General features: G+C 45.5%; 1 protein-coding gene across 1 annotated transcript; it reads left to right on the forward strand.

Moving 5' to 3' along the window:
- The first annotated feature begins 109 nt into the window (after positions 1 to 109).
- On the forward strand, positions 110 to 6,159 carry LOC120906260 (vacuolar protein sorting-associated protein 18 homolog). The gene is made up of 3 exons (XM_040317805.1): positions 110 to 1,613; positions 1,690 to 3,190; positions 3,289 to 6,159. Exons 1-3 carry the CDS (start codon positions 309 to 311, stop codon positions 3,555 to 3,557), a joined length of 3,075 nt encoding a protein of 1,024 aa, XP_040173739.1. The 5' UTR covers positions 110 to 308; the 3' UTR covers positions 3,558 to 6,159.
- Positions 6,160 to 10,679: the final 4,520 nt, after the last annotated feature.

The raw sequence follows: 10,679 nt of genomic DNA on the forward strand, positions 1-10,679 counted from the left end.
AGAGAAATCGGTAGTTTTAGGGGGCTCATCTGTGAGTCGGTATGCATATCAAAAATCGGTAGGAATACAGATAAATCGGCATTTCTGGTCACTCTGGTTGGGCTGTTGACAGGCTCGGTTTATTTTGGGTTTTAGCTGTGAGCTGTCGCAGTTTTATCGACCGTTTTCCATATCGCGGCAGTGATTCACTTTCCACCCACTGCTAAGTGTAAGCAATCGTTGTTCCTTCGAAAAACTGAAAGCAGCTAGCTTGTGCCGAATCGCGCTTCCGCTTTGGCTAGACAGCGCCCCGGAGTGACGGTGTCGCGATGGCGTCCATGTTCGACCAGTACTCGAGCGACCTGATAAGGGAAAGCTCCACCGATCCGGATGCTAGCGCCGAGCCGAAAACGTCCGGGTACGTGAGCGTGCGGACACGGAAGGAGGTGCCCATCTTCACCAAGCAAAAGATGAACCTGAACCTGCCGTCCGGCATCCTCTTCCTCTCGGTGCAGAACGACTGGTTGATGATGCTGATGACCAACCTGACCGTGCTGCGCATGAACCTGAAGCAGCCGGACAAGTTCACCGAGGTGCCGATCGACAAGACGATCGGTGGGCTGCGTCCGTCGAGCATCTACGTCGATCCGCTCGGGGCGCACCTGTTCCTCACCTTTCTGCCCAAATCGCCCGGCTTCACGCCCGAGCTGCTCTACCTGCAGCGCAACAGCTTCAAGCCCAAGTTTGTGACGAAGCTGAAGGACCAGGAAATTACCGCGGTCGGGTTCAACCACGTGAACACGTCCGAGACGAGCACCGGGCCGATACTGCTCGGCACGGCCCATGGTGTGATCTGGGAGGCGGAGATCGGGCTGGAAAGTGGCGACAAGCTGGTGCAGCAGAACGTGCGGCACGCGTTCGACGTGGGCAAGGGCGAGCAGCGCCCGATCACCGGGCTGGAGTTTTATCTCAAGACGGAGCAGAAAAGCCTGCACTGCATCGTGCTGGTGCTGACGGTGGACCGGCTGTACAAGTTCCACAACACGATCCGGTCGGGTGGCGGTTCGCTTGCCGGCTCGACAGCCACCGCAGCGCAGGAGCTGAAGCTCGGCGGCTACCTGCAGAAGGTGTTCGGCCCGTACCAGAACGTGGACGACCAGCTGCGTGACTTCGAGGAGCTGTCGGTGGGCGGCAGCAAGGGCACTGGCAGCGGCTCAGCCAGTGCCGGCAGCTGGCCGAAGCTGGTGTTCAACTACGAGGAGGACTTCCCGAAAAGCTTCGGCTGCCTGACGGAGCACGGCATCAACTATCAGGAGATCGATCCCGCCATCAACCAGGCCCAGTTTGTGGTGCAGAAGGAGCTGATCACGTACCCGGAGCCGCGGTACGTGCCGCCCGCCACCAACTCGCACAAGGTGGCGCCGCGCACCAACTGTCCGCTCTCGTTCATACTGACCGACTTTCACGCGCTGCTGCTGTACGCGGACCACGTCAGTGCGATCTCTCTGCTGGACTATCAGGTCGTGTACGAGGAGTACTTCGTCGAACAGTACGGGCGGCTCATCAACATCGTGAAGGACGTCCGCTCGAACGTTACGTTCGTGTACAGCAACAAGCTGATCTTTCGCTACAAGGTATTGTAATAAGGGGTGCAGTTCGTTTGTGGAGCTTACGGCCGCATGCTAACTCTGTTGCCCTCCCTTTTTGCAGATCGTGAACGAGCAGCGTAACGCCTGGCGTTTGTACGCCGACCGGCAAAAGTTCGAGCTCGCCCTGCAGTACTGCAACAAAAATCCGGCCCACCGGGACATTGTGCTCGTGAAGCAGGCGCAGTCGTACTTCTACGCCGGCGACTACCTGCAAGCGGCGGCCATCTTCTCCGAAACGCAGCTCAGCTTCGAGGAGGTGTGCCTGAAGTTTCTGCAGAAAAACAGCAACCAAGCGCTGCTGCTCTACCTGCGCAACCGGCTCGGGCAGCTGAAGCCGCACGAGAAAACGCAAATCACCATGCTGATCGTGTGGATCGTGCAGCTCTTTCTGGTGGAGCTGTCCCACCAGCGCGGATCGGGCGGGGGCGAAAAGGCGACGCGCGACCTGCAGAAGCAGTTCGAAGCGTTCATGGCCAGCCGGCCGGTGATGGCGTGCGTGCGCCGGAACCGGACCGCCATCTACGACCTGATGGCGTCGTACGGCGACACGCACAATCTGACCGCGCTGACCACGATCAACCAGGACTACGAGTCGGTACTGCAGCAGTACATTAACCAGGGCCGGTACGAGGATGCGCTCGGGGTGCTCAGTGCCCAGAACCGGCCGGAGCTCGTCTACCAGTATGCGCCGATCGCGATGGAGGTGCTGCCGGCAGCCACGGTCAGCATGCTGATCGGGCAGGGGCACCGGCTCGATCCGGTCCGGCTGATGCCGGCGCTGCTCTGTCTCGATACGCCGCAGCACGCGCACGAAACGGTGCGCTACCTCGAGTACTGCATCCATTCGCGGGGCTGCGTCGAGCCGGCCCTGCACAACTATCTCATCCAGCTGTACGGTGTGCACTTTCCCGACCAGCTGCTCACGTTTCTCGAGTCGCAGGGCCGCGATACGACGATGGTGCATTACGATCCGCATTACGCGCTGCGGATCGCGCTCCGGCACGATATCCGGCCGGCGAGCGTGTTCCTGCAATGCTTGCTCGAGATGTGGGTGCCGGCGGTGCGGCTAGCGCTGACCCTGGAGGATGCCGAGGCCGCTCGACAGCTCGCCCGCCAAACGGCCGCTCAGCCAAGCGATCGGGTGCTGCGCAAGCGGCTCTGGCTACTGATCGCCGAGCACGAAATCAAAGGCACGCGGGACGAGGAAGTCCAGCGAGCGCTCGGCATACTGCAGGAGTGTGACCAGCTCCGGATCGAGGACCTGCTGCCCTACTTTTCCGACTTTCAGCGCATCGACCATTTCAAGGAGGCGATCTGCCGCTCGCTGAAGGAGTACAACGTGAAGATACAGGAGCAGCGACGCGACATGGAAGAGTCGGCCAAGTCCGCCAACCGGGTCCGGCAGGAGCTGCAAACCTTCCGCAGCCGGTCGGTGACGGTCAGCGCACAGGAGCAGTGCACCGTCTGCGGCGTCTATCTGATGCTGAAGCCGTTCTTCGTCTTCCACTGCGGTCACAAGTTCCATGCGGACTGTCTCGAGCGCCAGGTGCTGCCGTACCTGAGTGAGTACGGCGGTGTGATTGCGAAGCTTCCGCTTTTTTATTGTTTTACTGTGAAAAGCACGATAAAATAAATGCTTACGATTTGTTTTTGATTTTAGGTCCTGAAATGTCGGATCGATTGACGATGCTGAAACAATCGCTCGCTACGGCCCAGCACGCGGTCGAGAGTGCTGCATCGGCTGGAGTAGGATCGGCCAACGCACTGGAGGCCGCCCCCGTAGCGCCCATCTCACACAAGGAAAAGCTCAAGAGCGAAATCGAGGCCATCATCTCGTCCGAATGTTTGTACTGTGGCAATCTAATGATCAATGCGCTCGACAAACCGTTCGTCGAAAACTGGCAGCAGGCCGATAGCGAATGGGACTAGGTGGCTTGCCCTGCGCTGCAGGCGTTGACTTTGACTTTGCTGCGATGCCTAAGATTCTATGCTGTTCGGACCACGCGCCATTCCATTCTGCAATATGTATAGGGACAGTGTACGCTTTATACCGCTCATAAGGAGCACTTAGATTTCTGAAATAGTTTATTTCGATTATTTACATTATCTTTTCACTTTTTTGATGTGTATAGCAAATTTAATTAAAGTTCAAAGTTCGGTTCGATTTATTGTGAAGAAAAATGTTTGATCGAGTGATACCCCCCAAAGCGCTAGGCATGCGAGCAAAAGAGGCGTGCTGCCGGTAATGATTTTTGTATTATTGTACGATCCTTCGAAAGGAATGCTGTAATGCAAATGGTATTAAACTGTACATCTATCTATTCAATATATTTATCTATTGTTACAATTGCATGCATGCATTTCGTATTATCTTTTTTAATTATAATCTTTTGGTCTTTGGCACATTGGTAACGAATCACGAAATGTTGTGTTTGTTAGCGGCAAAATAATGTAACCTTCATCTCTATAACCATCAACCCAATTATGTTTTAGTATGTATGTATGGGTTACATTATGTTTTGTATTTTATGTTATTACTTTCTTTTGATAAAATTCAGATATTTACTTGGAATTTAAGGCATGCCTTGTTTCCTTTCAGATTAAAAAAATCAGAAGTTCACATATTTTTAAAATTTGGGTTAACATTTTTTTAAATTTCCCTTGGTTCTATAACCACCTACGCGGACTGGTTATACATTTGGTATGAAAGTTCACACATCCATGAAATAAAACGCGTACGTCTTTGGCTTTGATTATCGTGTTGACTTCAAACTCTCAGTAAATATGCCTATTACTATTTGCTAGCCAGTAATGAAAAACTCAAAATTATATTTTTTAAATTTTAATTTAATTTTAATTGATTCTAATTTGCAACTCTTAAATCTTTAAACACCTACCTGCGTAGGTCATACATTTTGTATAGGACTACAAAATCACAACTGAAAAGCGGTTCTGTGCGGTTCTAGTAGTCGTATGGATTGAAAATATTTAGCAAATATGTGTTATTTTGTAAATTCATTAGGAAAAAAATATTTAAAATATTTGTATTATTAAATTCCTTTTTCGTTTTTAACATATTTTTATTTTAACATATTATATAATTATTGCGTTAACCTAAGACGAGAATGTCTTGATTCCATATTTTATTAATCTTAGAGTATCGAGATTTAGTGTTTAGAGCGAACTTCCCTCTAGTAAATCTATTTGATTGTTATTTTTTCATCGATATCTCTTCCTTACACTACGAGGGGGGTTTATGGGCGTCTCTTATATACCTATCTCTACAGACACCCGTCAATTTGACGGATGGATACAAATACGTATTTTAAATACGTAAATACGTGTGTATAAGATTGGTTAAAATCATGAAACATTATTTTATTAAAATTATGAATCGTTTAACATGTTTTGGTTTTTATAAAAAATTGGCTACACAATGCTAATTTATTATAATAGTCGCTATTGTTGCACCGAACACATGAACCGATATCTTTGTGATGCCACATTTTGACCGATGCCTGCGGGAGTTTCGAAAAACGCGAGGAATAGGTTGATCTGTAATTCAGTTTGAGACCGCTTTATTGAAATAATTACTCAAGAATTTTTATGATAATAAGTGGTTTATAGTTCTCTTTCATTTACTCCTACATATATCCTACATTTACTTGTGTTGAAAAATGTAACCACTTAGCTAAATACACTAAATGTACTCAATTCACCCATTCAATTTGTCGAGTTCCGTACAGATAGGTATACCTATGTACATATGTATCTGAAAATCTATGAAAGTTATGAAAATGATGAAGTGAAATCATGATAAATTAACGAAAAGTAAAATCAAGATTAAACGAAAGGTATTTTTAGTATTTCACTGCAAGTTTAAATTCAGTCAAAATGACGGGTTCCGTAAACCTAGAGTTAAACTTGTTTCTATGTATGTATTTTTTTCTTCTGTAATTCTATCCATTCCATTTTCCATGCCTGTTTTTTCCAAAGTGTCAAATTTATTCTACATATTGTTAAATTATTCGTTTATCCTATTATCGTTCCTCAAATCATATTCAAACTGAGTTAACTACATACATCGGAACACGTTTATACAATTAAAGAACACGTTTACGTGAAAAAAAATATACATAACACTCAACTTAAAAATAAATCCTATTTTCTCAATATGTAGATATAATACGGGATATTTATTGAAAGTTTGAAATCAATATGGCAGTTACAGCCAAAGATATACACTTTTTATTCTGAGGGTGAGCAAACTCCCATACAAAATTTGGTCATCCATCCGGGTAGGTGGTATGGACATTTTTCCACAAATAAATACACACCAGATGGCGCAGTTAGCTAACCGGTAAAAATTGGAACTTCACGGAAATCCAGGATTTTTTAGGAGTATGTATATCTAACATGGTAATACACATGTAATGTAACAACTTCGTCCGATTTATGTTCTTGTGTGTTACTTCTGTTGTTGGAGTAATAGAAAAAAGAATAAAGAATAAATACCACATTTTAACTTTGATAGCTGGGTTTAGATAAATTAAAAACTTTAAGATTATAGGTGTTAAACAGATTGAATCAGATTTGCAGGAACAGAATTTGTGTATTATTCCTGAACGGTCTTGATGTTTATATGTGTACAACTATGTAACACTTTGACACTTATTTCAAAATTATATGGGTCCTGCAGAAGTGTCCGTCGGGAAGGTTTATCGCGGTATTCTCAGCCAGAAAAATAGCACGATTATAATGAGCTAGGAAGCCAGCAGAGCAGTGAGACTTTTTTTCTGGGCCTTCCGCAACCTCGGGCCCATAAACGGCTGCTTAGTTCGTATAGTGGTTGATCTGCGCTGCGGATATCATGTAAGGAAGTATATAGTATATCATGTATGTTAAAATACAGAGGATAATTTTAGCAATGTTTATTAAACCTTGGATGGAAATCTCCGAATTTCAGTTACTCAAGTATATGCATCTAAAAAATTGCTTTAAAACTACCGGTTTTGGGTTTATGATCTTTTTTGTGCATCGATCTATTAATAAAAAATTGGGAAAAATGACAGTGGAGCCCCGCGTAATGAGTGTACTGAACTCCAGTGACTCACTCGTATTAAACAAATGAATAATTGTTGTGGTAAGAATATTTACGAATATTTACTCCTGAATAAAAAAAAAATACGAATATCTAGAACACGTATGATTAGCGGAGGATTTAACGGTAGGCTGAGGCGAAAGAGATCTTAATGAAAAAACCTGTTATAAAGGGTACTCGTTATGAGAGGTTCCTCTGTATTTGCACTAGCGATGGGAAAAATGAAGTTTAGTCGGAATCGATTCCGACTAGCTCTTAAGTTTTCTGGAATCACATCCAGATAGTAGGTCCGAAATCAGCTTCCGGAATCGATTCCGGGATCGGCTCCGGAATCGTAGTTGGATCCGAAATCAGAATCAGTTTCGAAACAGAATCTGTTTTGGCATCTTGATAAGAATAGGCGTTTGAGTCAAATGATAATAGGTATTGAAGGCCGCAAAGAATCAAAATTTACTTGTAAACGATCCATCTTTATGGAGATTTTTGGACTAATTTCGCTTCTGAAACTCCTTATTTAAATTCAAGAACTGATTCTCATTCCGGAGCTAATTTCATTTCTGGAGTCAATCCTGATTCCGTTCCATCAAAATTGATTCCGGAGCCGACTCCGGAATCGACTCCGGAATCGATTCCAGCACTGGAATCGGCTCCGGAATTGATTCCGAGCACGGATTCGGAAGCGGGTAGGTTGATTACGAGCTCCTACCACTGATTTGCACTGTAATAGTACACACATTACATTCAATTATGATCTTTAAAAATCTTAATTGCAAAATATAGCAAACAAAAACATGCAATTTCTTTTCGGAAAAATGGAAATTAGTAGCCCCTGATTCCGTGGTACAGTCATCAACTCGCACGACTTAACAACATGCCCGTCGAGGGTTCAAGTGTAGAATATACCGTTCCCCCGTAGCAAGAACTGACTATCTGGAATAATTCCGTGAAGGACGTTATGCCAAATAGAAGACGAGTCCCTGGCTATTATGTATGATTTTCATGGTCACCCAGGATAGAGAACTGGTTATTTTATATGAAAGTCACTACTATTATAAATAATTTTCGAAATAAAAATATTGTTAAAATCGCAACTATTTTTTAAATATTTAAAAAAATCAAAAATACGCCTTTCTTATATCAATTGCTAAGTCCGTAATTTTGAATTGTAGAGTTTTTTTAAATCATTAAATATGCATGTTAAAATCGGCCGTTTGTTGCTTTGCTTTCATTCAATTCCCCCAAATCAAAAAGGTTCACTCTCGCCGCTAGCACTAGCCGAAAGTTCGTTCAGGCTAGCCAATCACAGCATCCGCATCTTGTACGTGCAGCATCCCGACCAACTCTGCCGGAGCACTCACTCGCACTCCAAATACAAGATGTGATATTTAGGGGCGTGGCTTAACGGGTCAGCTTTGGTATGTTGCTCTCGTATTGGGCCTGTAGGGATCTGGTGAAATGCAACGCATGAATTTACATTATCTACAATTTTACATTATTAAAGATCATATTTTATTAAACCACAGAAGTGATTTGAAGAAGCAGCACCCATGAATTAGTTTGCTGCGATTTTCTCTGGCTGTTCAAATCAGTTGGATGATCGGTTGGCAAGCAGAGGAATCCAAGTGCACGACCCAGCAGCTCATTAGTATTGTGCTTCACGTATCACACCAGCAACACAATCCCGGCCTGACCAGAGCCCGGACGGTTTAATAGGTTTATTCATTATTTTCCTGTACCGATGGTTCTCTGTGTGTGTCCCACTATCCCCCCGTTGCCGAAACTGCACCCCCCCCCTCCGCAATCCGCCTCATTCCATATTTAGCTGTGGGTCCACATGCAGACACGCACGTCTATTCGATTTTGATTGGTTTTCTCTGCTGCTGCTGCTGCTTCCAGCCATCCTACAGAGCGCCCGCCGAAAGATTTCCTTTCCTGGGGAAATGAGGACACGGCTTTGGGAGTATCGGATCCGTCAACAACCACTCACCCCAACAAGCTGTGTAGGAGAGGAATGGATGGGGAAAGTTGGTTTATGAGTGAACCTCCTCCAAACCCTTTGTCATCCGGGATGGAGTCCAGCCGGCGTGATCGATGATCGAATGTGACATCTTACGCTATCTCTCTCTCTCTCTCTCTCTCTCTCTCTCTCCCTCTCTCTCTCTCCCTCTCTCTCTCTCTCTCTCTCTCTCTCTCTCTCTCTCTCTCTCTCTCTCTCTAACGTTCGCACCGCGTTGTCTCACGCACGTACCCTCAGGAAAAGTTTCATTGATCCGAACCGGAATCCATAATGAGCTGAGCTAGGGTTCAGTAGCTGGAGGGTGGAGGAAGCATATATTTTTTGGAGTTTTGTTTCAGCGGTTTGGATACAGTGTTGGGGCATGCAACATGATGAAAATAAACTAACGGTAATTAGGAAGCGATATTGGTACCCGGACACCTTTCCACAATCATACTGGACCACGAAGCTGTGAGCGCCTCAAGCCATATCGACCAGACACTTTCAAATGGTTTTTGTACCGGCGTTTTTAAGACACATTGTAGATATTTCTTGTTACATGCTCATGCTTTTCGGAAATGGATGAACATCAAGCTATTATGATCTTCAACTGTTTCGTTTAGAATTAAACACATCGTATTTAATTCTTAACAGATCGCGCTATGCGTTATGGAACTCAACTTTATCTGACTTGGCCCTAGGTAACTCAGTGTTAGGTTTCACTCAGTGTTGTATGGCTCAATCGTTGATGTTTTATTTTTAAATATGTTTTATGCTTTTCTTTTCTTGTATTTTTTATCTGTTTTCATTCGATGCAATCTCCAAACAGATAATCCTGTGTCAAGATACCTTTGGTTTGTCTCTGAGCAAGCGTTTTGATTTCTCTCTTTGATTTTTTATTTTTTCTGTGGACGAGATTGATCAATACGAAATATGAGCGTAACACAAACACAGGTATTTTATTAAGCTGTGTTATCAAAATAATACAGAGAGATGCACTATTGTTTTTATTTGGCGTATCAGCCGTTGTCGATCAAGTCCTGCCTATATCTCTGATGGGCTTGGTTATCAGTGACTTATTTATTACTCATAGTAGGATAGTCAATCGTATGTATTGTACGGTACGGTCTGTATGAGATTTGAACCCATGATGGACATGTTGTTAAGTCAAGCGAATAGACGACTGTGCCATTGGACCGAACCCGTTGCCTCCGTTCAATGTACAATTAAAAGTCAAACCTTTATTGTACGATACCTTACCATCTGCATATCGGGTACCGATGCCTTCAATTCACCCTAACACACCTGATACCGACTCAAGATACCCTTTACTTTTTTATCCAGCAAAACCTCCTCTACTTGACGCTGTTACAAAAAGGGAAACGTTTATGTGTCGTTTGTGCGACCCGCACAAAAACCAAACAGACAAGCAAAAACCAACCCAATCCAAAACCGTTATCCTTAACCTTTCCCCATTACCCACTTGCCGCTGGCTTCCCCTGGCAAGGACTTCGTCAGGTTCGTCGCTTCGAGTGTCGACGACCCGAACCACGCACCGGCCGGAGCCTGTATCGAGGTTGCGGAAGGGCTGTGGCGGCTACAAGCTGTTGTGCCGCGCCGGAGAGAAAGACAAAATAAAATTAACAATAAAACTGTTGCCGTTGCCTGCCTCGGGAACGATCGGCTGATACGATGCTGCCGTTGCTCCGGCGGGCTGCCCCACAGTCGCAAGAGAAAGGAGAGCGTACTATGGCAGATGAACCCACTGACGTGTTGCGCACGTGCTCGTTCATGTGCCCCTCGCTCGAGCGTGTATCTCGCTGCTTCATCTTCCTAGTGCCAGTTTGCACCTGCTGCTTGCTGCTGTTGTTGTTGTAGGCCTTTGCCCTGTCTGCGTCCAGACTGTGCAGCTGAGCACGCGCCGAACTAATCCCCGCCAGGCCCCACTGATCTC

This window comes from Anopheles arabiensis, chromosome X (assembly GCF_016920715.1).
Source record: "Anopheles arabiensis isolate DONGOLA chromosome X, AaraD3, whole genome shotgun sequence".
Lineage (NCBI taxonomy): Eukaryota > Metazoa > Arthropoda > Insecta > Diptera > Culicidae > Anopheles > Anopheles arabiensis.

What these genes read in the sequence shown, in the direction of transcription:
- LOC120906260 (XM_040317805.1), top strand. Translation starts at nt 309, where the DNA reads ATGGCGTCCATGTTCGACCAGTACTCGAGCGACCTGATAAGGGAAAGC. An exon ending in AGCTGATCTTTCGCTACAAG is followed by an intron (nt 1,614 to 1,689) that starts GTATTGTAATAA and finishes CCCTTTTTGCAG; the next exon opens with ATCGTGAACGAGCAGCGTAA. An exon ending in CCAGGTGCTGCCGTACCTGA is followed by an intron (nt 3,191 to 3,288) that starts GTGAGTACGGCG and finishes TTTTGATTTTAG; the next exon opens with GTCCTGAAATGTCGGATCGA.